This window comes from Salarias fasciatus, chromosome 5 (genome assembly GCF_902148845.1).
Source record: "Salarias fasciatus chromosome 5, fSalaFa1.1, whole genome shotgun sequence".
NCBI lineage: Eukaryota > Metazoa > Chordata > Actinopteri > Blenniiformes > Blenniidae > Salarias > Salarias fasciatus.
Window position 1 is genome coordinate 8204645 of NC_043749.1, and position 27592 is coordinate 8232236.

Below are 27592 nucleotides of genomic sequence, written 5' to 3' on the forward strand. Positions count from 1 at the left end.
AAATAAATAAATAAATTAAAAAAAAATAAGCTCAGATTGCACATAATTCCTCGGGCTCACGTTTACAAACTACTGAATATCTGGTTCCTCTCTGTGACAGCGTCAAAACGCCCCTCTTCTATCATGCTTGAGTGAGAGCGGAGCATGGAGACGAGCGCGCGCCGCTTCCAGCTGCACCGTACATGTGAGCGGTAGCATTCGCAGCATGTGAACATCTGTCGCGGAGATGCGTCGTCGTGATGCGCGCTCGTGACACACGCTTGTGTTGTCGCCGGTCCGGGGCGAATTGCGGAGCGTGCACATAAATGTAAAAAAGAGCCTACATCCATCCGCCCACCCGCTTCTCATCCCTCGCTGTCTATCTCGCGCACACTTGCCCACACACATGGGTGCACGCACGCACGCACGCACATGCACAGACACACACTCATTTACACAAACTGGAGGAAGGACTATAAATAGTAAGCCTATGATGTGATGCTGTGTGGTTTCTCCCTATGGGTTTTGTGTATGTGTGACTGTCAAAGTGAAGAGAGAGGGAGGGAGGGAGGGACTCATGGAGGGGGGCGGGGTGGGGGGGTGGGGCGGGGGTGGGCAGAAAAAGAGGAGGGATCTTTAAGGGAAAGAGGAGCTGTGCTAATGCCACTGATAAACTGCACATGACAGGCATGGCAAAGATGGAGAGTCCCCTTTGATTTGGAAGGAATATAAATCTTTATCTGTTAAAACAAACATCTGTGTGTGTGTGTGTGTGTGTGTGTGTGTGTGTGTGTGTGTGTGTGTGTGTGTGTGTGTGTGTGTGTGTGAGTGAATCTAGGATGTGTTTATGTAAGACTTTGCTTCTGGGTCGACATGGCGTTCCTTATGTATGACTTACGCCTGGCAGGGTCTTCTGCTCGTGCAATGCATTCTGGGCTTTCAGGGCTGACTCTCTGGCACAGTAGGTGAGGAAGGCACAGCCTGGAATACAACGAGAGACAAGGAGAAAGAAAAAGACATAATTATGTTCTGTTGACTTGGGACACAGAAAGAGAGGCGGCTTTGGGGGTGGGGGGCTACAGCAACCATGAGCAACCAGTCGAAAACTGCACACACACACACACACACACACACACACACACACACACACACACACACGAATGCCTCCATGACTTTAGGGGACATTACACTGACTCACGTTTGTTCTGAGGATGCTTAACTTCAATTATAACATTAAATCCTTCTCCGCCGTTGCCTCTTACTTTACACATGTCATCCCCTCGAACTTAAACATTTCACCTAATACAAAGTCTTTTTTTTTTGTCCTCATCTTCTTCACGAACCTCATATTGTGAATATGGAAACACTGCTCGGTCCCCACAACGTCAGCAATACCTGGACCACACAAGCATACACACAGAGGAACACACAGAGTAAGCCTGCAGCCATAGCTCTGAAACTCTGTCTACACGGCCGCACTGGGAATTCGCCCGTGTTTGTGTGCACGCCAGCGCGTGTTTGTGCACAATGAACAGCATTTCAGCGCCTGAACAAACGGAACATTTCTGTGTACACAAACGCGATCCGCACGCGTGCCGAGGAGCAATAAGCGGGACCAGAAATTGTGGCGACATGTGACGATTTGTGCATTCTGTTGCACGAGAGCCACTGTGCCCACATCAACACGTCAAATCTGACTGAGCTTTCTCCCTGGCAGTCTGAAATAGCAGTTATCCATTCGTCCATCGCACTCTTCTAGCTGCTATGACAGGGATAGACAGCCTGACAGCTCTCTCTCTCTCTCTCTCTCTCTCTCTCTCTCTCTCTCTCTCTGCTACTTCCTCCTCCCCTCCCTCCACCCTTCGTTTCTCCATCTCCGTGCTCCATATGTTCCAAGACTACCCAGAATCCTCGGTTTTGTTAGCACCTGGGCTGACATGTGGGGGTGGAATGAAGATGGAGACACGGGAGGCGAGGAGGAGGAAGAAGGAGCCGTGGGGAACATGTAAGCCGCTCCCTCGCCACCCCCTGTTGACAGCGAGGTACACACCACTGTCAGAGAGCTGACAAACTGTCAATCTGCAGATCAAGGCTAATGATTTATGTGTTTGACAGTTTAATAAAACACTCCCAAAGACATTCGCACAAACGGCTACCGCGACACCACACAATCAGAGCTCATACTGTACGTGCAGGTGGTTCGCTCCGGAACAACCGGAGTGAAAATATGAATATAAACTCATTTCAAATAAATTCAATGAAAATGATAATATCGAAATCCACACGGGGCAATTAGTGTTTGGGCTTGCACAATGATAACAAGATTAGCAGACTTTAAACAAAAAAGTTCGTTTAGCAAACAAAGAGGAAGGAACAAACATTACAACGGGGAGAAATTAAAGGCACGGGTTGACATCTCTTTTTAATTTGGTGAACTGCAGACATCTTTGTGAAACGGTCTCCTGCTGCCATGAACACAGACACACAAAAGACCCACGGGTTGTAATGGGACCACCAACAGCTGAACATCAGACCAGTGGTTGTGTGGGTGTGGGCTTCCCTTGGTGGGGGTGCTGGAGAGCTTTAGGCTGCAGTGGGGGGGGTGTCAGGTCGATGCTATTGTCTTAGTGTTGTTTTCTTTTCACAATGAAGAAATAAACAAAGGGGTAAATTATAAGTCTAACAGATGATGCAATACGTTCAAGCGGATGGCTCATCTTCACACACATCCCAGCATCAGCCTATCCTGATAAACCCCTCCCTCCAAAACGCCCCTCTTCATACTCACGGTATGCTCATTTGCGGTTTCCTCTCTCTCTCTTAGAGTTCTCGGGGCTGTTTATTGTTGAGGACGGCATCGTAGCTGCACATACAACCAGCATGCCTCCCGTCCTCTCTGCTCCGTGTCTTTAACCCCGGGTCGTCCTGATGGTGGGACACAGGGGAGCTTTGCCTGTTGGTGTTTTTAATTAACAGGCCTCTCTCTCATTAGGCGAAGTGGGAGCTGGCCGCTGACAGCTTGGCTACCTCCTCGTCCTCCCCGGGCCTGTCGTGTTAACACTACATGCCTGCGTCTTCCCACAGGAAAGACACGCGAGCCCGATTCTTACGCCTGACGTTCGCTCGCGTGTTTGGAGCGCAGGCACTCACAGCAATTACTATATTCAAGATTAGAGGAAGAATTCTAATGCTGTATTGTGAGCAAGAGAGGAATACCATAATATAATCCAAAACATGTGGACGTGCACAGAGATGCACTTTCACCTTTTTAACTGTTGTAAATGGCATGATGGCAAATGACATGAGTCAAAACAACAGAGCTGCACATACTGATTAGTAGGAATACGTTGCTTAGCTATGACACCTCATCACAGAGACTGCAAAAAAAAAAAAAAGACTTATAATTCATTGAAATATTTTCTCAAATATCAATTTTAAAGCCCTCAATGATCCAAAGTGTTGTCACGTACATTATGGCATCTGTAAATCACCCTCTGGATTTATGATATCTCATATAGGTGCAGTCATATCTGACGATGGATTTACGTTTATACTGAATGATCTCTAATCCACAAATCAAGTAGTCTGCCTGGCAAATCCAAATTTATTTACAAGAATGTTTTAAAAGAAAATAGTTGAGGAAAAAGAAGAGTGGGTAGAGTAAAACCAGGAGTTGAAGGGAAAGATTATAATCACTTGTAATTACTGTAATTTAATAGTCATTTGCATTTTGGCTTCTTTTATGACTGTAAGTTACTACTAATTAGATCCACAATACTTTAACAAATTTTTACAACCATAAATTAAACAACATGGCGCAGAAGATCCATTGTTTTATTTATTTTTATTTACCTGACCTCTCTTCATTTGTTGGTGAAGCAAATTAGTGCAGTAGTGTCATTTTTTTTTATTTTCTTTTTCATGACAAATATGTTTGAAATGTAAACATTTGATACAGGCAAATTGAATCGAATGCCACTAATTTGGACAGTAATTATTCTTCACAATTTAAACATTGTAAAAATGATTACACTTGATGAAAACTCTTTAAATTGCAAGCATTTTGTTAACTGTTTCGTTAGGTTTCGCAACTCAGTGCATTGTTCAAACATGTATGGATGAGACAAAGACACTGACGTGGTGACACACACACACACACACACACACACACACACACACGGTCACACACACGAAAAGTGACAGTCAACAAACGTTCAATTTATCATCATTGTCACAAGTCAGATGCTGGCAGTGGCTCCAGTATCTGACTAAGACCCATATTGGCCCAGGAGAGAGAGATAAGCTGTTTGTTTCTGCTGTCAATGCTGCCAATTTGGTTTCCCATCACTTCAAATTCAAATCAACAGCAGCACAGAGGGGATCTGAGAGAATGTGTGTACAAGAGAGAGAGAGAGAGAGAGAGAGAGAGAAAGAGAGAGATGATGAGGGAAGACAGAAAGAAGGGCAAGAGAGCATAAAGACAGAGGGGGGAGAACAGCAGAGAGGAAGAGCAGAACAGCGAGGGATGCTCGCTAAGAGAGAGGGAGAGGGAGAGAAAGTAGATAAGATCACCTAGCTTCTGTGAACACCATCCCCCTGTGTCCTACACTCGCTTCTTATCTCAACTGCTGCAGACACCCTAAAGGGACACACACCCACTGAGAGAGAGGAATAGAAAAAGAGTGAGAGACAGAGGGTGAGAGTGAGAGAGAGGGCGTGAGGGAGGAAAAATATGGAGAAGGAAACGAGGGAAGATGAAAGCAAGTAGCAAGGGAATAGTGGAGACTGAATACTTTCCGGTGGGGGAAGAAGAAAGAACTGTCACCGGGCCTTATTTCAGTGACAGCTGTGGTGGACCACATAGCGCTTTGACCTTGTTAACTAAGGAAAACCTTGACGAGCACTCTTTGCCCCAGAAGTTTCCCAACCTCTTCACTTTGGGGACGCTCTCTCTCTCTCTCTTGCTCGCTCTCGTTCTCTCTCTCTAATCTAGAAAGAAATCATTTTGCTTACTTCACATAAGATCAATACATTTTTACACCTGACTAAGCCGTTGTGGATTTCAGGGGTTTGACAATGATCATTTTATGAATGATCAACTTCCTGTTATTGCTCTCTGCTACAATACAGAACCCAGTTCAGATATTTCAGCCTCAGTTTGGTGCAATATGAGTCACATGCAAGCTCTTTTTAGTTAAGCTCTAACTCCTGGGGGAAATATTTGCCCCCGGAGCAGCTAAATGCTATAGCAAGTTTTCCATTTCATCTGTTTGCCTTTTGGTGCTTTGCAGGTGGCTCACAGTCGCCTAAAGCTACTTGAAACACTGCAAACAAGATCAGTGGCAAGTTGCGATTACAAATAATATATAACTTTAACATGTCTTCAGTGTTATTACTGAAGCTTAGCAACTGATTACAGTATTAATTTACTTTATCAAACAGTTTTGAAGATACTGGTTACTGTAAATACAAAAGGAACCTGGGAAAGGAGCGTATGTGTTGCTTTTAATTGTCTCTCCAGTTTGGATAAAAAAAACTAATGAAGATAACAAGGACAAGAAAGTACCAAGCTCCAAGACAGCTGAATGAAGCCACAAATGTGGTTGTCGCAGCAGACAGGACGAAGCTAAACTGATGATTATTCATGGCTGTCAGTGCGTATTCTCATTTGTCCAGGTAAGACACATCTCTATGGAAATTGAATCAGGTCAAACGGACCTGGGGCGAAACAACTTCCAATAGATATGACTAAGTTCATTTGACCTGCTACAATTTGCATTGAGATTATTCCTGGTGGTTAATGCATAACAGGCATTATATGTTTATATTACAACGATGGCACTTAAATCCATGCTGTCAGGAGAACTGAACCAAAGCAGGGATTAAAAATGCTAATGCTGCAGCCAAAAGTCACCCAATGAGCAGAGCATGAGCATTAAGACAAACGTTTTGGTAAATACAAAGACTAAAACTTGGTACAGAGAGACGACCGCTCTGCAACTGTAATAATCTCAGCTAACCCTCTGTGACAGTAGCATGTTACATTCTTATATTTCATTCCATCCTCATTACATGAGCCGAATTACAGCTGCTATAATATGTTCTGTCCATGTTTTTTTCTGTCCTAAAGCACGGTGAAGTGCATTTTTAAAATGTAACCACCCATTCCACTTCCCATCTTGGTGACCCCCAGTGGACCTCATTGGCTCCCGTCCTGGATATTGTGATTTTAATCTCCAAATCCTCCAGTGAAACTAATTATGATCCCGCTAAAATTACCACAACTCCCGAACAGAGCCTTGCACTGTCACTGGACACTTGAATTACTCTTTACAAGTGTGCATTGCCCGATGCCACCCAAGACAAGAAAACTTGAGGGACAATGTTATTGCACAGAATTCACTAATTAACTCGTGCCTATTAATTCAGGAATTGTAAAAGGCTGACATAAAAAGATCCCTCCTCATTCTCTCCTTTTATTCCCAGCCACAGACGGGGAGAAGCTCCCAGTGATCATTTAAATATTTCAGAACATCTTGGTAAGAGCCTAAAAAGAGTCAATAGCGTTAAAAAGCTTTATCCACGGCACATCCGAAACTCGGAGCAGCACGGCTCTGGAGCTCTGCCCCCCCCCTCCAAAAAAAAAAAAAAAAAAAAAAGAAAACTTTGGCATGAAACTTTGTTTGAGGCTGTCCAATTTCAGTCAGTCAATAGAAATCTCCATGCCCCCCCCCACACACATCGGTTCTGTTAGCACTTATCTCTGCCTGAGAGGGTTGACCAAGGACAGCCTTTGCTCAATAAACAGAAGAATGTTTTTTTTTCCTCCTTTTTAAAAGATTGACCTTAAGACAAGAACATTCTGACTGGATTTTTTTTTTCTTTTTTTCTTTTTTTTTTGGTGAGTGCTAAGGCTTAGATAACACTCTTCAATTCACTCTTGAAATGGGTCAGAGTAAAGACGAAAATTCTTGACTTATTGTGTTCAGAGAAATAACGTATAAAGCCTTGGTCTTTTAGTCATATGGAGAAAACGAGTGCCATTGAGTGCAAAGCAGGAATACTAATAAGTGCTGCATTAGGAGTTTCTGATTCAGGAGTGATACGGCTGCCCTTGCACCGCTTTAACTGGGAGACTCAGTCTGAGCCGTGTGATTGTTATTTTTCATACTGTAATTCATAAAATCAAAGAAGAAAAATTCATTGTTGCACTACTCTTATGCAGACACTGTTGTTATTGCCCATTATTGGCAGTGGATTACTTGTCCTCACAGTTCTGATGCTTAATAAATTGAAATGTTTTGTCTTAATTAAAATGCCGACACCTTGAAGTGAAATATCTTCAAGTAAATCTGGTACCAAAGTGAGAAACGTATCCCCATTTTGGTTCTGCAAGGAATAGTAATCCAATAAAGAGTGCACCACTCCCTCGTATCCCCTTCACCTCTGCTGACCTTTCAGATCATTACTCACCATGGAAAAAGAGACAGATGATAGAGGCTATTTTAGGGGACACAGCCAAGGTCTCCAGGAACACGTCAACTTTCTACCGTATCGTCTTTAAAATCTTTAATTGGCAGCTGTAACCCCTGATTGAATAAAAAAAAAAAAAAAAAAAAAAAAAGCACTTTGAAGCCGGCGGTGAGCTCAGACAATGGTACTATACGCTGCGTGTTCAAAGAGGAGGGTGGGGGGGGAAACTTCAATTACTCACATGAAGCATTTTTCATCCTGTAGAACAGGCCTTAAAAATTCAGAAGCTGTTTCTGGGACTAATCAATGCTGGTCCTGAGTATGATATTATTTCAGCGGAGTGAGTCGGAACTAAGGGGCATTCTTATGAAAGACGAGGTGAATTCATTTGTAACGGCGTGTAATAGCAGTCTCGGCTCTCCCATAGGCGACTATATGCAGATCTTTTAGTCCTTTCGTCAGGGCGAGAAAGAAGGATCTGTGATATAGAAAAGCACAATGAGCGTGGCACTGAGGGAGCTGGAGAGCGAGAAAAGACAGAGCAAATGTTAATAACCAGGTGATGGATGGATCTCAAAGGGTCAGCTCTGCTGTACATCTGTTCCGTTTTTTTCCATTCTTAAAACTGCAGGACGTAGTCATTTTGAACAATAAAAGTGACTCCAGTTGTAACAAAATTACTCCCTGAGATGAGGATATGAAGATCGTAAAATAAAAGTCATTATGCCGGATTCTGGGTGAATACTGACTCCTGACTGACTACAGGGTGTAACATAAATTTTAATAACTGGGCATTTCCTGCAAAACTGTTACATCATCATGCCAAATTAAAGTGCTCAGATGGTTTGAGTGTTACTTTTCAGCAGCGCAGTGAAAAATAACTGGAATAAATTGCCTCTAAGTTGCCCAAAACTGTGCGGATATCTTGTTCGGGAATAACGATTACCTGATTTTTGACAATAAAGGCTCTGAAAAACGTGTACATTAAAGCAAAGAACTTACACATCACGCTCCCGCATCTGCACACAGCAATGCCTTCAGGACACAATAAAGAGGAACCGTAATAAAGATTACAGGAGATTACAGGTATTATTAGCAAATGCACACCGCTAAAAAGTTTCACCTTCACACAGTTGGTGCAGGGCTGCTCTGTGGTGTAGTGGTTAGCACGCTGGCCTCATACTGATAATATACCTGGTTCATTTGAAGGCTTCAGGACCTTTTGGTAGGAAGTGAGGATGTTCTCCTCAAGACAAAAACATGCACAAATGGTTTTATCTCTCAATTTTATATATGCATTATTAAAAAAAAAATGGCTATTTTGGCTAATACACCGACATTTTCAATCAGAAGTGTATGTCTGTGTGTGTGTGTGTGTGTGTGTGTGTGTGTGTGTGTGTGTGTGTGTGTGTGTGTGAGTTCCTGAAGATAACAAGTCCCATCTCCAGTCTTGCTTCCCTCAGTGGCCGACTCTAAGCTGTGCTAATCGATTGGTGAAGGAGGAAAAAGGGCCAGCTTTAATGTGTTGCATGTGAAGGATTTACTGGAGAGTAGAGCCACTGAATCAATGGAGTAGAAAATGCATCATTAGGACAGTGTCACTCCCCCCCCCCCCCCCCTCACCCCCTCCCCTCCGCACCTTTCTCCCACGCAAACATCCTCACACCCACACGCCCGCCTTCTGTCGCATCCACCCACTTGTTCCCAGCCCTGGTCTCCCGTGGGTCGGGATGCAAAACAAACACAGCCGTGCAAACTTTCATCTTTCCACATGCTGGAAAAGACGCATAAGAGGAGCTTACATGTGTTGCTTGAGCTCCCATGCCAAAAAAATAACAGACCTTCTTAGACTCGGAGTGCCTCACATGAAACACGACTGCTTTGACACTTTGCCGCTTGTTAAAAGCTCCCTTGACGGCGAAACACACACGTCAAATGTCTCGATCTGTCCCGAATATCCCGAGCAGACGGATCACCTCGCTCCCGTCCCACCGCAACCATTTTGTCAGGAAATGTTTGGGAGATCCAAATTTAGCTCTCAATCATATGAATTATTAAAACTGGAATGACTCCTAAGATGAACCAAAAGTCTGCACAGTCAAATATCATGGCGGCCACTCCGGCAAACTTACTGATGCTGACTAACATAACCATGTCGGACAGATGACAGAGGGACGTTACTGTGTCCAAACTACATTACTATGAACTATGAATTTGAGCCGTTCAGTTATCATCCATTAGCGTGTGCAAGTTACTGAGAATGAAGACTCAATCACAGTTACTCTAAATAACAGTGCCGTAACTTAATAATTGCCAAAACAAAAAAATAGTACGTACTTAAAAAACTTACTTTTGAATGTGTTTGGTGAACATCGATTTGTTGTTGCTGAAATATATAAGCTGACCTGCGTGAGCCGCAGCGTGTGTGTCGATCTAATAACCGATTCACTCACTGAAGTCAGCTGAAGTTGCATCAGTTCGTTGGGAGTAAAATGATGGTGTGCATAAAATCTGGTCTGTTTGAGGTAGTCAGTGATCATTAAGGCCTGCTATTTAGCAAACAGTCCACTGCATGTACTCCCATGAGAGGAATTCAACATTCAGCAGTCACGCATAGCCTGGCATAAAAGAGAGGAGCGGGCATTAGCTCAGCTGGGATGAACTGCTAACACACACACACACACACACACACACACACACACACACACACACACACACACACACAGATGTTTTAAACAGAACCTATAGTGGACATCGGGCCACAAATACAACTCCGGTTAATTTTTAGAAGAGTTGAATTGTGACATTTTTGATAAAGCTGTCAGGAAGACTGAGTTAGACTAACATCAAACTTACACAGGAAAGGGAAAACAGGAATCTCTCGTTACATTTTGAGTTTTCGCTTGCATAACAATAGAGCTCAAAGTCACTGAAGATACAACTTTTTGAAAATGCTCTGACTTAATGTCAGTAGAAACGAAGGAAAACACAACGTTTTCTGAAATGCTGCTACTGTGCATTGGCCCCAGTAAACAGTTCTTCTGCACATGTGCGAGTAGATGAATAATGACAACAATGGCGGCCTCCGGAGTGGCATGACTCCCAGTCCACGTTCTCCTGGAACTTGGTAGTTTTACAGCTGAGAATCCAACTTCATCTGTCCATGCAAATATCCATAAACTCACCATTGTTACTGTTATGTTTACAGCATCGTGTTCTGAGCGTTCGTGTGTGGATTCATTCCAAAAATGAAAAACAGCACCTTCTCGTGGCCCTGGGTGGTTCTCGCTAGTTATTAGCATATCATGACCTCGTTTTAAAGCACAAATTGAACTTGCAAAAATTCCAGTGAGCTGTGATTACCGATAAAACAGCTGTGACAAATGTACCTGCAATTCAGAAAATGTCAAGATTGATTAAAAATAAATAAAAAAAGAGCGAATGTGACAAACACTGAAATACCAGCTCAGTGACCCAGAATTACCAGCTGCTGATTGGGTCCCCAGTCACTCATTTTTAGGCTGAAAACATTCTCTTGCCTGAATGGAGCTAAACCTCACCTGGAAGAAAGTAATTTTCCACCAAATTCCTTTTAAAGTGGTAGGTCAAGTTTGATAATCACTCATATTGTGGTTACATGGTGGATTCCGGGTTTTCAATCCTCGATAGATAGATAGATAGATAGATAGATAGATAGATAGATAGATAGATAGATAGATAGACAGACGGATGGTCAGGTGAGGATCTGGCAAGGTTGCCTAATCAAAATTCCATCTATACCTGAAACATGTATCACAGCAAAGACAAAGTGCTTTAATTCTGTCATGGGAGTGGTCCCATGTCTCGTCCCCCTGGTAAAACACTTACAGGATAAACGCTCCCATTAATATTCCTCGGTGCTCCTCTCCACCCCTCTCCACTCCAATCACCCCACTTCTCCTCTCCTCTCCCTGTCCTATTATCCTGCCTCGGCGGACATCCTGTCCTGTCCCGTCCGCCTTGCCAACCTGCAAGATGGAGATGAGAGGACGATCCAAATGCAGAAGGGGGAACATGAATCATTACACTTCCTGTTGTTGCACACCGTCCGGGGAAGGAAGAGAGAGGACGCCCCCGGGGCTCCGATTGATTCCGGAGACTTAATTGGGTTTATTAGCCAAGATGTTGGGCCCCGCAAGGAGGCTCCCAGAGGCCGCAGAGTCCCCCCCACCCCCGTTCCCACTATTCTGAAGGAGAAAGCCTGCGTAATTGTTTTCCCTCCATCTTCTGTGTCATTGTCAGATGGGTCCTGCGGGATTATTAGCAACCCCAGGTCCCTCAATAATTCATCCAGAGCTATTTATACACAGATGGAGAGTCCTCTAAAGTCTCCCCCAGTGAGATTATCTGACGCTTAGACAGACAGACAGAGAGGGAGAGAGAGAGAGAGGGAGAGAGAGAGAGAGAGAGAGAGAGAGAGAGAGAGAGAGAGAGAGAGCGATGTAGAGAAATAAGGCTACAAAGGGAAAAGCACGAGAGAGATCGACAGTGAGAAAATGGGGGAGATGTACAAAGGGAGTTGGGAGGATGGAGAGAGGCAATCACAAAAAGAAATGCAAAGACAAGCAAAGCAAGTTTGACAGTGTACAAACCGGCGAGAACCAGAGACAGCCGCGTTTTAGGTAGACACAATGACAACGATTGTGGTATGCATTGAGTTTCAAGGTGAAACTCTCCCCTCCGCTTTGCCAAAGTGAACAAAAGCACCGTCCCGGGAATAGCATACCCTCACGCAACACACATTAATGGCTTTTAATCTTCCCCCCTTTTTTTCCTCCATTTAACACAATTAAGATGTTTGCAAAGCTAACATGGACCACTAGTCGCCATACGAAGGACAGATGAAAGACATCCAGGGATTTCCATGCGCAAAGTAAACACAGTTATCCCATCTTTTCTAACGTGTCAATGCGTTAGACCAACAAAACAGCAGCCAGCCAATTCTTAAATCGCTTAATAATTCACTAACATAACATTAAGACATTAGCATATTAACATTAGCACATTAAATAGCTGCTAATCCCAGACAGATAGTAGCTGGGCTACAGAAGCCCGTATGACTGCATGCTTTTAATAGCGTTGCAGATACCTGTATCTTTCCGCCCGCAAGTTGAGGGGACATTTTGTTGTCGTCAGACTAATGAAGCCTTTGGCGCACAAAGTTGATTTTCAAAGTCCCTTTGTTGGCGCTCCAGCCACAGATAATTATATATATTCATCCCCTTTGGCAGTCACTTTTATCCAGCTCATTTAGAAAGCTTGGCTTCCTCTTGGACAAATTGGGACATTGAAAGGCAGATTGGAGTGATAGTTTTTACATTTTGCATCGATGGCACATTAATCAGGGCAACTATAGCTATGGGAGAAGACTTAAACACTCTGTGAAAAGCCAGCCGTTCGCTCATAACAAACAGTGTTACTAAAGTTCTGCCTTTATCTGAAAGAAATTGTTTCTGACAGTAAGAATGAGCCAGATTTTAATGCTGCAACTGACCTATAAACAAATGTCTTTGTTTTTGCTCCTGAAGACAGATTACTTCATTAAATATGTGAATAAACATTTTATTTAATTTTAATTCAATTTTTTTTTTTTTTTTTTTTTTTTTTTACATTTTTTAATAAACTTGAAATTATTGTTGACCATAGAGGATAGATTTTGGAAATGGAAAATAGGAAAATTATAGGTTGATTAAAGCTAGGGTTGGCGATTTTGGAAAACTAGCATGTAGCACGAATGTAGCATGTCCCCAAGGCTCCGCCCAGCTCCCACCCCATTGGACGCACCCGCTTAGATGCACGAGCACCGCTGTCTTCAGCGCTTCGTTTCTTCGTTTGTCTTTATTTGCACTACGCCAAGTTATGGCGCACTCAACGGTAAGTAAAGCCCCCAAACATTCTTCTCCGCCATTCTGCAACGATGCTCCGTCCTTCTACGCGCGCACTGAACCAGGGCCAGTGCACGCCATTGACATGTACGCGCAGGGGGCAGGTCGAACGGCGAAGGGATTTGATTGGTTTAAAAAAAGGTGTCCCCTCAAGACTATTGGTTGCTGTTTTTCCCGTTTTACTCCTGCTGTAGATAGCGGATATTTTCCGCTCTACTTTAAAAACACGCTATGAATTGCTTCCCATCGGGTCATAAAGATCATTTTAACCAGTATTTAAAAAAAAAATGTATCTCAATCAGATCGCCAACCCTAGCTTTAAGCAGCAAAGACTTTGATTAAAATCAATGCAAATAATGAAATATTTGCTGACATTTTACTCTTTTTTCTGTTAGTGTTCACTGTTTAATAGATTTTTTTTGTAATAGTCAACCTATATTACATGAAGGCACAATAAATTTTGATGAAAGGTTTTTTCCATTTTTTCTTTTGGGAAAATTTCCTTTGCTAATTTTGGGTAAATCACCTGCTAATTATCAATAAAATGAAAAAATCCCCATTATACTGAAATAGCTTTTTTCTTCATCTCGCTCACACACAACACACACACACACACACACACACACACACACACACACACACACACACACACACACACACACAAACCCGCTGTGAGAAAAGCAAAGCTTATCAACGACCAACGCTCTCACACACAAACAGAGGCCTGTGTACGCGTGCAGACTATACTGTCTCAATCTATAAACCCCATGAAATCATTCCACACCAAGTGCAGTGGAGTACGTATGGGTTTGGCCAGGATTCCCATCTCCTGTTCTGTGATTAAAGGACCAAACTAATAGGCTCTGTCTCATTGGGGGCTGGTGCGGGGCTGGGAGAGACCTCCAAAGCCATTAAATTGCAAATCTGTAATAATTTGCTGAAGGCTTTCTGTCCAGATCATTCCCTGGGCTGATTTGTGCATTGAGGTAGCGTTCTGAATGGCCAAGCACAAACCCAGCTGAGCCCTCCAGCTCCACAGCCAAGTGAGTCTACCCGGGGCGACGCTCCAGACACGCACACGCCATATTTACTTTGCAAGAACCACACTGCAAAGTTTTTTGCCATTTCTTTTCTCATCTGTTTGCTCTGACAGTCAGCGCAGCATTACACACTGATTCATGAGGGAATGAGCTCATCTCGTTGTTAGTAACTTCTTCATTTATTTCCATTTTTCATCATAAAAATGAAACTGCACTTCAAAAAAATGGTCATTTTAAGACTTAAACCAGCTGCTGGTTATTTAAAAGCTGATGTAAAGCAGTGAATTGAAGTTATGAAGGAAAAAAAAGCATGCACAAACCGACCCCACAAGGATTACATTAACCAAAAATATCGAAAGTTTTCATCAGAAAAACAGCATTAACACAATAAATACAAAAGAATTTGAAGTGAAGCTTGTGTGTGTGTGTTTTTTTTTAAATATTTTTCTTCCAGAGAGCTTTCATGTGTAATAATTTTTATAGTACCTCTAGATTTACATTTTTCAGTGTTAAATCACTAAAAAATACCCAAAGACGCTTTCTCCAACTCTTGAGGATTCCTTGCTTATTGGAAAATGTAGAATTATTGAGGAATTGTATTGTAATGCAAGTTTCTTTAAATAAATGTGCATGCAGAAGAGCTGATGTTTGTCCATTTGATGGAAGACTGATCCACCTTCTCCATGGAGGTTCCACTTTGAGACTCATCAGACTTTCAGGATCGGATGAAATGCTGTTACCAGACACACAATGTTAGGCCATAATGTTATAGCTGATCAATATAATGAGCAGTTTTTTGAGCAGTATTTAGAAAAAAAAAACAGTATTTGCGTGGTTTTGTGGGTGTTTCCCAAAAAAATGTGTCTTCTGTAATAATCCTTTTCAAAGAAATTCAGCAGAGACATTCTGTACAGGCAGTGTGGGATTGTCCCATCCAGAAGTTTCTTCTGCCCATAAATCTAATATTCTTGCTGCTGCTGAACAAACTACAGAGCACAGCTGCTCGCATTCATTCAATTTCAAACTGTGCATGAAATAACTTCAAAGGCAGGCATATGACGAAAACACACACAGCTGACAAGTGTACAGTAAGCCATGACCCATTTACATGTTGTCAGAGATCATGCTAATAAGGAGGGCACTTGCTTATTTACCCCTGGGGCAGCTGGTAGCTGCGGGGGTCTAATTCTGCTCCCATCTCAGGAAGGTCATCCTCCCTTCTCGAGCTATGATGGCCACAGAGTAGTGCTTAAATCTGGCAAAACGCAGCCTATAAATTACAGCAGAGGACAGAGGGGTCAGAGCCTGGCATGGAACTGGGCCAGAAGCTATCAATCTGCCGGGGCCAGTGAGGGCGACATCTGTCTCTGGGACTCCCTCACTCTTTCTACTTCTATCTCTGTCTGTCGCTTTCCTTTCCTGCTTTTCAGTCTTTTCTTTTCAGCCCCTTCCATCTTCCTTTTTGCTCACTCCGTGCCTGTCATTGAGCAATTTCTCCGTGCCTCCATTTTTAGTCTGCACCTCTTTCAATCTCTTTCTTTTATGCCGCTCTGCCTCTTGATATTCTCTCTCTGCCTTTGTGTGCTGCCCCCACCCAAACTCTCCTCCGTGGATCTCCCTTGCCTCTTTTCACGCATTCACTTACATCATCCCTGTTTCAACATCTCTCTAATTCTCCTTCCCTCTCTCCTGCTCGCTCTCTGTCTTGAGCTCCTTGTCATTTTACGCACTCTTGCACCATCTCCCTCTGCAGCGATATGTTTTGGTCTATCTGCTCTCCAACCAGCAGGACAGGATAAAGCCTTGATGTACTTTCCCTCAATGTGATGCCAATATGATTTGAATGGTAATACATGATGGGGAAATGCGCTCATCTGCACAGTTTGGAGGAATAAAAACGGAATGTGTGCCCGGTGGGTATCCACAGATAAATCCAAAATTAAAAAAAAAAAATATATAAAAATCAGAGCTGTTGAGTTGGTTTATGTCATTGGAAATTGTGCAGATTGCACATTTTTAAAATACCCCTCAACAATTACAAGGGTTTTTCTGAGCCGTGTTGACAACCTACTTACATCATATAAAGAGGAGACGTGGCTTAAATCAATGGTGCTGACTCGGAGAGTCAAAACCTGTCAAGCAAAATCTACAACAAACATTTCCCTTTGGGTGATGCTCCTGCTGGTTTCGTCAAGAACATCTTGCATTACATTTACCAAACCTTCGAAAACTTCCACATGACTTATTAATCCTCCCCCATTTTTTGAATCAAACTTGGCGTTGAATAATTGAGAGGGATCTTTGAAAAGCCCTAACCTCCATTCCCACCTTCCTTTTACAAGTCAACGTGGTGCATTTTTAATTGGGGGGCATGAAATAGGCATGAAGGAAGATGGGAGGAAAGTGAATTGAATCAGGGACACTCAAACCTGGCAGCCATTGTAAAGCATAGGAGGCTGTAAGCAGCGTGCGTACAGAGAGGGCGAAATATGCGTCCGGCCTCACGAGTCACACATGCTCCAACAGTCTTTGACATGCCTTCTGTCTGGGACAAATAGTACACGGCTCATGTAATCCCTACTTTAGGATATCCTAGCGGGGAGCCCTAGATACGCCACTTTGAGTTATGTTTCGCAATTTGGGTGGGAATAAACATCAATTCAACTTTCCACGAACCATAAATCTCCAGAGCCGGATGATTTGTTTATCGTATACGAAACAATTTGATATGGGCTGAAAAGGTTATTAGGAGTACATGCATTACAGGTTGGAGAAAATACTGAAGGCTTATTACAGTGCCTGTTTGCAAGGTAATAACTGTGATTTGCTATTTTGTGATATTAAAGCAGAATCTGACCTTGAGAACAGCGAAGCAGCATCTCAAAACAAACAAATTTAGATGGATTTGCTGGAGTTTTGAAAGGAATGCAAGAATGTTTGGCGCTGGACAAGTAACAAGAATGAATGCTTGCAGGCTATGCATTAATGGGCCACTGCCACAGTTGGCTGTGACAAACTTTGCTTCTATTTTTCATATTGCTGCTGTGTCATGCTGCTATTTCCTCGTGGAAAGCTCTGCAGTACAGAGCTGCAGCTGGACCTGATTTCTCATTCACACAGGGTTCGAGTCACATTTGGACTTAAAATATCACCAAAATAATTAGACAATGAAAATCGCCATTAAGTCTGTTGGACGTTGGAAGATAAACACAATATGCCCGTGCAGAACTATATTCAGCATGATCACTCATACAGCGTAGCACATCAATATATACAGCGCTGTACATCTAACACGTGTGCGCCTAACAGAGGAATGACAAATATACAGAGAACATGCATACACATCTTTTTAAGCCCATACACGCACTGGACACACACAGATATGGATATTATAAAATTCTCTATCATAATGCTTCCTGACTGTGTAAAGCTTGATAAAAAAAAAAAAAAAAGAGCCAGGAACTGTAATCCAAAAGGCAAAACACCACTTCCTGAGTCCTCACACAGAGGAGATTCATAACCTTTTGACTGCTGAGCGAAAGACATGGCGTTTAAACCTTTTATATAGAACAAGTACATGTGGAGCACAGCACCCATGTAATTGTATGGCTCAGATAACAAAGACTGAGGAGGAAAAAAGTGAACGGCAAGGTGTTAAACTGGAAAGAAACATAATTCATATGTTCTTTACTGTGAGGAATGGAACAGATTGTGTTGCAGATGTAGCATGCATGCAACTACAACAATATATTTCTTTTTGTTATACCATAATGTGATCTTTCTCCAACATTCAGAGAGGCAGATTCTTTGTTCACAATCAAAAGGACAAAAAAAGTTTTTTTTTTCCTACGAAAAAAAAGAGAACACTTTATTATCAGCATTGCAAACTTGAATGCAATCACCAGCAAAACAAAACTAAAACTCAAAAACAGCATGTAAGACTTTCCAACATTTCAAAAATATTGCACTCCCTAGCTCTAAAACCGGCCACCGGTGTTGAAGCAGGGGGGGCGTGGAAGCGGTATTACAGGGAGCTAAAAGATTGAAAAGGCCCAAAGCGTCTACTTTTTAAAAATTTACTACAAAGCACAATAATACTTAGCTGATGCAAGAGCCTTGAAAACAGAAAATATTTACCTCTCCAAGGAGCACTTGTCAAAAAAAGGATTTTGTTTTTTCATCTTCTGAAAGAATGGCACACGGGGGCAACGAACATGGCAATAGGAAAGCAAGATTAGGCTACAAACAAAGAAAAAAACAGTGTAAGCATCTTTTTATGGAAAGCTAAAGGACAAACTTGATGAAACATTTAAAGCAGCTTTATTTTAGCCCAGCTACAGGCTATTTACTTGAGCGAAAGCAAAGGAAAGCTTTAACACTGTCCATATGACTTTTTTAAAAAAGGTATTTTGACGTTGAAAATGTTAATAATATGGATCACTTTTGTCTTTCTATCGCTTTCATGATACAAAGAAAAGAAAAAAAAAAAAAAGAAAAACTGCTGAGATCAGCAATGTGTTTGACCTGAAACAAATCTTTACACAGTCAAGAATGACTTTGGCCTTTAAAATTTTCTTTGGGTTGTTTGTCCTGTGTGTGGCTGATAAATGCTGCATTTCCCTACTTCTGTATTAGCTATGTGAATGCAACGGCACGCCATTTCTTTTGAGCTCGTCTTGAAAAAGTTCAATGAGACGAGCTGGCAGGTGTAGCTCTCGCTCTACATTATCTTTCTCCGCATACGTAAAGGTCAGCGGTTTTGATGGGGACTTTGTGGAGGTCAGAGGAGCCGGAGGCCTCCATCTCCCCCGACAAGTCTCCCGACTCTGAACCCGCTGTTAGCATGCTAATCCTCAGCGGAGCGCCGGGAGCGCTGCCTCCTCCGGCTTGGTCCGGCCGTCTCTCACTGTGACTAACTGGCTCCCTGCTCGGCTATCAGCCGCCCCCCATCTGACAGTCCCCTCCAATAATAACGGACAACACGGGCAGCGCTGCCTTGACAATGGTTCTCCTGACAAATTAAGGAGACTCGACTCTCCCCGCTCTGGCCCCGCCTCTTGTTTCCCTCTTGTTGCTTGGCAGTTCTGGGCTCTTCCAGGACGGGGACGGCGGGTGCGGCGTGACACTGATGGTGGAGTGTATTTTAGTGTGAAGTGACCTCCTTTCTGACACATGTTGCCGTTCTCCCTGACAAAACTCTCCAAATCGATTGCGATGCGTCTTTATGGAACCGGGGCGCAATGTGGGGTCTGGACGTGTCTTCTGAGCTGAGCTGAACCGAGCATTGTGGGCTGGGAAAGGAAGGAGCACATAAACACTCACACACACACACACACACTGTCGCTCATCGATGCACGCGCACGCACACAGGCACACACACTGACACTCACACACACACGCTCATCCCAAACCAAATGCGATAGGAGGAGAGAGAAGGATCCCACAGAGAGGATGATGCAACTGGAGTGAAATTTTTTCGGCCGGAACGCATGCTGCATTAACGCAAACCTGCAGGACGGGAAGGAAAACACACCCGCGCTCCTTTCTTTCTTTGTTCAAAGCCGGATTCGGTTTTTGTCCCTTCTTTTTCCGCAGACGACAACCTGTAACATCTAATTGCCTGCAATAAAACACAGCATGAGTCTTTCATGTTTTTGGCATCAGAATTTCCTGGCCACACCGAGCACAATGAGCCCGTTGAACTGCTGTGTTCTGAATCTGCCTCTCTGACACGTTCAGGTGAAGGGGCTGAATATCAAAAACAATGCATGCAAGAGAACCATAACTCCCTTTATGACTTGCACAGATTACAGCCTCCATCTGTGGCGTGAACCATCTGCAGGCTGGGCGAATTTAAACAAGATTACAATCGGTCATCCCAGTATGTCTCCACTTGTTTTATTGGAATCATATTCAAAGTTGAAGCTTATCCTAGTATTACGATCAAATAAACTAAGGTTTTTGTTGTCCTTTACAAACAAGCCTTCCTTTTGTTAATTAGATCTCCCGAAAGTTGGATGAAACTTAAGACTTGTGGCATTTTGTTAACATCACTTGGCAGGTCAAATACGGGCAATTTGGCCCAACTCTCAATGAAGTTTCACCACCTGCTTTGACTTTGAACAACTCTCAGGCTTTGTAACTACTTTAACAGCCGGGGCCCATGGCGTGAGCCGTGGCTAATGTATTTAGTTTGACCAAGGACAAATATATTACTTGCATTAAATGACCACCAAATGAAACAAGCCGCTGTAAAACAAACTAAGTGACAGTTGCAATTGTGTGTAAGAAGAAAAAAAAAAAAATTAAGTTGTAGACAATAAGGGTTTGTTGAGGAACACAATGCCCGCCTGGTGTTGTGACAGCAGTAAACAGCGGATAACACCTTCGGTTATTAAACGTCGTTCCCATATCATCACAGCTCAATTTGCTAGGTGATTATTACATGAAATCAGGCTGATGAATAGTGCGAGGAATGGTATCTTACACCTAGTTTTCTTGAATAGATCTCCACCTCCCATGCAGCATAGCCGGAGAGAAGAGAAAGGGCTGGCTCTTTGTGCTCACCGTGCCTCTCAGTCCCGTTGTGCTTGGTAGTAGCAGCAGCAGCAGAGGCAGCAGCAGCAGCCGGTGACCATTATAAATGGCCTCTATTAGCATGGCTCGGTCGCAGAGGGGAGAGAAATAAAATCATTGGGAGAATGTAGGCCTGCGCTGGGCTCCCCTGCTCCTGCTACCAAGCTCCGCCGACCCCCGTCCCAAGCTTCCCTCCTCCCTTCTCCCGCCACCCCTCCATTCCAAGGGGACACAATCCTAAAGACTAGATTACTAGTGATACATGGAGTCATTATGGGGAGGGTTATGGCAATAGTATCACAGGCACAGCTGACAATGGCTATAATAGGGGTCTCTTTCTTCAGAGGTAGTATTACCATAGCAAAAGCTGTTCTTTAGGCTTGTTGATGTACAGCGGAAAAGGATGAGGGCCTTTTATTACCTGCCGTAGCAGTGAAAGCTCTGCATTATCTCACTGGAAACCACGCTTATTTCAGCGTGGAAGTGCCACATCTCTTTGGTTAAAGTTAAATGAAGACAACAGTTTTCCCACATGAGGCATCGCAATGTTAACAATGACAACAAATGCCAGTTGGAAGAGGAGGAAACACAGGTATAGCGAGATTGTTAAAGGATATATTCAAACATTTCCAATCTTAGAGTCGGGCGGGGGATTTGTACTTCCCCAGCCATTGCAGAACGTGACACACTGTCACTGAAAAGGCGACACGTCAGTGCAGAAAGTGAAGACAAAAGGACGAGGGGAGAGGCGAGGGTGAAGGGGATCTTGCAGAGTTAATGAAAAGGAGAAAAGATGGAAGAGGAGAATGGGAGAGGAGTTTTCTGGTGGGCAGCTCTATAGACTTCACTCCACTGGAGCATTTCACACCTTAAAGGGTCATCATGCCCTCGATTTGACTCTCAGCTCTATGGCACAACTCTAAAAAATGCAAACAGGCTGAAGGAGCGCAGGGAGACGATGAGATGCACACTTTACACAGAAAACAGAATAACGTGACACAATTCCAAATGACGAACATGTGACCAAAACTACTGTTTGTCAACATAAATTTCCCATCGGCATTGTCAATACTTCATTAGATTCATTTTCCCACTCATGACAAAATGAATAGATCCAACGTTTTTTCTGTCTTTGTTGTATGTTTGTTTGTAACGTATTTACTCTTGCTCAAAACTCTTGCTGCGATGGCTCACGCTACCTGATTCATGGTATGCTGTGCAGTCTTCCATAAAACCAGTATGATGGCGGCTCGCGCAGTCAGTCATTTTGTCTGTTATTTGTGGGGCGTGCTGTCTTTTACTGCTAATTTGGGAATCTTATGGAAACCTCAGGAAGATGTGAGGAGACTGTGGAGGAAGCGTGGCCTTCAAACAACTTGCAGCGAGGCAGTGAGCTGGTAAGCCGGGGAGTAGCTAGTGCCTGCAGCTAGTTAAAATATGAGCACAGCGGGGGCTCGCTAATGAAAGCGGGGGCCCGGCCCGGGAAGCAGGGCCGTATATCGCGATGAGGAGACAGTTCTTAGAATCAGCTGGCAAGCCGTGCCTATAGTTCTGGGGCCACTGGTGATTAAGCGTCCAACAGGGAGTCGCTACTACAGCTGGGCTATTAATAAAAGATACCCCCCACCCCAGCCCACCCCCTCCCTTCACCTTTCCTTCTCTTGCCTCTTTGGCTATCTCCATGCCTGCAGACAGTCTCCGCCCTCTGGAATTATTTGTATACCGTAATAATTTCTTGACACATGGTGGATGTCACACATTGTTTACATGGGGGGGGCAGAGGGAGCTTTTGTTGATTAAGGTTCTCCTGAAAGGAGATAGCTCATTCTTAAGAGTTTTTACTCCCGTGGGAGATGTCCTGCAGGTATAGCAGATCAATTAGTGACCTCTCATTAGATGGTGATTTGCACTAAATGACCCTTCCCTGGAGAATAACTTACAGGGCGAACGCACCATCGTTCCTTCTTACTGTAGAAAAGAGGGCTTTGTGACAACGGCTATGATTGTGCTGCTAATTCACTACAAAGAGTTCAGTGCCACACGTGAACACACAAAAAGTTATGTCCCAAAAAAAAAAAAAAAATCAGGGTCAGGTGTCTCTGCTGAAAGTTTCTATATCAGTCAGCACACACCTGTGTGCAATCTGCATTTCCGCTTTGCACTTTACTGCAATTTATGAGATTAGAAATGAGTGCGATCACCTGATTCCTTTCAAAAAGCGTAAAGGTCCAGACTAAAGTACAACATGTTCGCAGGCCTTCCGCTGTTGCGCACGTTCTTACGCACGTGCACGCGCACCCCCACGCCCCCTCATCATCCAACCCACCCCCCTCCACACTTACACACACACACACACACACACACACACGCATGCACACACGCACGCGCGGGCACGCACGCTGCGCGAGTTACAGGCAACAGAGTGTACTGTGCCGGACCACCCCACCCCCCTCCCTCCCCCCCGCAACGTGAAAACGTGAGGTTAATGGCCTGGATTTAGCGCTGTGAATGAAAGCACGTTTACAACCCGCCGGACTGGATGTGTGAAGACTCCCATGCGCACTGCCCAGCCTCCCGATATATACCAACCTGCACACACTCACGCCGTCGTGACTCCCGATTCGTGACACTCCGCTGCCTGGATGTGTTTGCCCAGTACGGTCGGAAATGGGGCACTGATTATTAATATTATAATTTTTTTTAGTTTGATTTTTAAATAAGTCCAACAAATGGAAAAATGTGTCTATGTGTAAGAATGATGATAACAACACATAAAAAGTCATTAAAGCTTTGGCACAAAAAGAAAAAAAAAAAAAAACATGCTTCCTACCCATCGGATTATGCGTGATTTTAGGATTGACTCTCACTAGTGGGTGACAGATATGACAAAAACAAGTCGGTTTATGATGGGGGGGGAAAAAAAGGGGGCAAAACCCACCTTTGTGCATGCCCGTGAAGCGGTCTTTGAGCACCGTGAGCTCATAGATCTTGCCGAACTCCTCGAAGAGGGGCCGGAGGTCCTTCTCGTCCAGGTTGCGGGGGATCTGACCGATGAAGAGTTTGATGGCATCGTGGTCCTTCATGGGGATGGTGGCGGGGCATCCCGCCGGGCTGTGGCTATGATTTAATCCGTTCACGAGCCCGTTCGTGCTGGCGGAGACCACACCGACACCGTGCACCGTGCCGTCCACCTGCCCGTTGGTTAAAGTTGCCATCTTCGGACCGGCCAGTGAGTTGGGATGGGTGCAACAGCAGCGGATGGTGATGGTGGAGAATCGTTTCACGTTGGAGGAAAAAAAAGAAAAAAAAAAAAAAAAAAAAAGGAAAAAAGCTGGTGAAAGTCTTGGTCAGAATTTGGTTCCGAGACCAAGCCGTGCCAGGGATGATTCCGCTCCCGTCCTCTCAAAGCCAGTATTTACAATGATATGAAAACACATGTAGCATTTGGCCAAGACGCATATGAAAAGCGCGCAATGCTGTTGGTCCCGGTGGAGGCTTTGATTCCTTATATTTATGTCCTACCCAATAACTCGTTCATTGATTTCATAAAAGAGAGAGAGAAAGAGAGGGAAGAAGAAGGGGGAGGGAGAGAGGGAGAGAGACAGAGAGAAAGAGAGAGAGAGAGAGAGAGAGAGAGAGGGGAGAGAGAGAGAGAGAGCGCGCATTCACTGTCTATTTACACCCACGTTCCTCCGTCCCAGCTTCTTGGCACCCTTTTATTTTTTTTGCATTGAGGAGTCGGTATGGGTGTCTTCTCGGTTTAAACGGACAGGGTTGGCTCAATCTCCACCTGAACTGTGGGGAGGTTTGAATAAAGGGCTCCGCTTTAAGCTCCACATAGACAAACCTGACGCTCTCTGCCCCCCCTTTCGTGTGTGAGGAGACAGTGGTACATTCCACCAAGGGGAGAGGGTCTATAAATAGAGAGATATAGAGAATACGGTTCTTTGTGCTCATACTCACACCAAATAACTGCACATTCACGAAACTCCTCGATGTAATGCTTTGTGACTGGCACGCACACTGCTCTTTTTTTTTTCTAATAGCGGTAAGCTGGCAAAAAAAAAATCATTTGCACATGACATGTTCAGTTTCTCGTGAAAACACACAACCGCCACAGATAGACTGCGTCTGGAAAGGTGACCATGGTTCTCCGGAGGTTTAATCTTCTTCCGAAATCACATTTCCCCATAGTGTTTTCGCGTCCCTCTCTCTCTTCCTGGAAGGCAGGCTGGGCAGCGGCGGCGGCGCGCCGCGTGCCGAGCGGCGGACAGCTCCCCGGTGCTGAAACCACAACACCCCGACGGAGGAGCGTGTCTCTGCCTTTCCACTCTATATCGGGGTTAACGAAAAAAAAAACAGGGAGATTTCTTTTTTGCCTCTATTATACGACGTATCGTTAGCTAGCTCAGCCATTTCAAAAGTCATTGTGGAATAAAATGATTTGATTTTTCAGAAAGTGGAAGTCTGTGAGCTCCGCCGAGTGGCGTAGAGCGGGGACACATCAGAGGAAAGGAAAAAAAAATCTCACCAGAGGAACCCTTCAACAAGATGCACAGGGACACACATTCAGCAATTTAGAGAGGCTTTCGGGTAATAAAGACTATCAACCGGAGAAAAAATAATAGTGATATTCAACACTAAAAAATATTTTAGAAGGAGCGGGATATCATAATTTACAATAAGAGGAGGGGCAAAAAGCACGAGAAAAGCTGACACTTTCAGAGTTTGGTTGATTCGTTGTACTGACGTCCAATATTCATTAAGTTTGCTTGTCAAGCACATTTACATTAAACAGATCATTCTCAAATTCTAACCATTTTTTCCATTTAGTTGCACACAAAATCAAAAAAATTGTTACAGCTGAGTTATAGAATTGATGGAAGAAAATATGAATTTCCAGTTTTCTTATAATACATTTCCACACTCACACAGAGGGATCTTTATTATATCATATGACTGAAGCCATCATCTGACTCCAACAGTTGGCTCATGTACACTCTAATGTTAAACAAGGTGCAGGTGTTTGCTGCTGGGCTCTAAATCTAACCAATAACTGTCAAAATCTGTGCAATTTACAACAACATAATCTTTTTTTTTTCTTTTTTGTCTGTAAGACTACACAGTAGCTCAGCCATTCAGTTAAGATCATTGGCGATTCTGGGGTATCCCACTGGGATCCTGTTCATGTTGTTTATCTCTATTCCCAAAGGAGGACAACAACAGGCGGGGTTGGGGCCACATGCTTAAATGAATGTACTGTGGCAATCCCATCTGATGAATGTAATCTCGAGGGCAGCAGAACAGCCTGCTAACGATGAATACCCAACATTGGAGTGAGGATAATCTTGGCATTTGCGTTTCAAGCTGGTCACTCACTTTAAATGGTATGATTCATCCCCATTATCTCACATTGTGTGAAGCCCAGCCCCTGGGGAGCCGCCATGTGCCTGGTCATGTGTGTAGGCGCCAAAGTAGGGTGTTGAATCGGCTCCTATAAATAAGCTGTGAGTTTATGTTGCCTTAATTTTTTGGGTATGAAGCAAACTTCCGCCCACGCTGAGACATTAGTTGACCATTAAATAACAAAAGAGCTGCTCGCATGGCAACGCAGCGTCTCTGTCACCTCTTTCTGCTCTTGCGCCAGCTAAATGGCCCGGTAATGTCATCCCGTTTTCACGGCATGACCGACCCCAGCAGCTGACGGTGGGCTGGGTGGGTGAGGGAGGAGGAGGAGGAGGAGGAGGAAGAGGAGGAGGTGGTGGGCTGGGACTTGGCTTTCTTTGGCGTGACACCGTGCTCTCCTCTCCAAGCTTACCCTCGGGGCCACACTCCATTCACCACAGCGGCCCTGTCTGCGCTCACGCCTGACTTACCTCCAGCAATATTTTTTAATACAAGGTTGAGATGGGAGGGCACAAATCATTGTAATTACGTTCAGTGGGTACCGCCGCTATGGTTATGTAAGGTGCCGTGCCCCAGTGGGTCCCCGGCGGCCTGCTGCGTCACAGAACCCGGCCTGTGACGCACTGGAAGAGTTTGGGTGGCTGCGTCCATAGGACTGATGATAATAACACACAATTAATAGGCAGGATGTGTGAAAGCGAGTCTTTTCTCTCCCCAAATAGTACTTAGTACAATCCGGCTGGGTATACTCAAATACGGATGTGTAGCTCTGCCAAATAATCTGCGCCTACTGCACAGGCCTGCTGAGAGCAATACTCAAAGCACCCAGTCTGTCAACCAATTTTCATATTTATTGTCTGTTACTCTATAGGCCATATTCCCCTCAAATTGTCTGATGCAATCAAATGTTTTCATTTCTGAAAATAGAAATTGTAATCTAGTTTCCAAAGCTCCTTAGTGAAATAAATCATGGCTGGATGTGGACTTTTAATATTTACAGCCTCATAGTGAGGAGGTTGGAATTGAACAGTATTAACTAAGGCATCTTAAGCAGAGGGCAAGCTGAATCAGAGCCACACTTTGGTGCAGTGGTTATGGCAGGCTTGTTTCAGGTTTGATTCCTGGTTTCAGGGCTTTTTTTTTTTTTTTAGCAAGAAGTCAGTGTATTCTCACCCTGTGTGAATGGATTGTTTC

The 27592-nt window shown here is 43.9% G+C and overlaps 1 protein-coding gene across 6 annotated transcripts in view; it reads right to left on the reverse strand.

The window, feature by feature from the left end:
* Nucleotides 1–24774, reverse strand: part of celf4 (CUGBP, Elav-like family member 4) — an 87043-nt gene extending 62269 nt beyond the window's left edge. For all 6 annotated transcript variants that reach the window (XM_030091305.1, XM_030091306.1, XM_030091303.1 and 3 more), the window contains exons 1-2: nt 23931–24774; nt 878–960 (exon numbers count right to left, since the gene is read on the reverse strand). In XM_030091305.1, the coding sequence (XP_029947165.1) occupies nt 878–960; nt 23931–24207 (360 nt within the window). In that variant the 5' untranslated portion in view covers nt 24208–24774. The remainder of the gene's footprint in view (nt 1–877; nt 961–23930) is intronic.
* Nucleotides 24775–27592: the final 2818 nt, after the last annotated feature.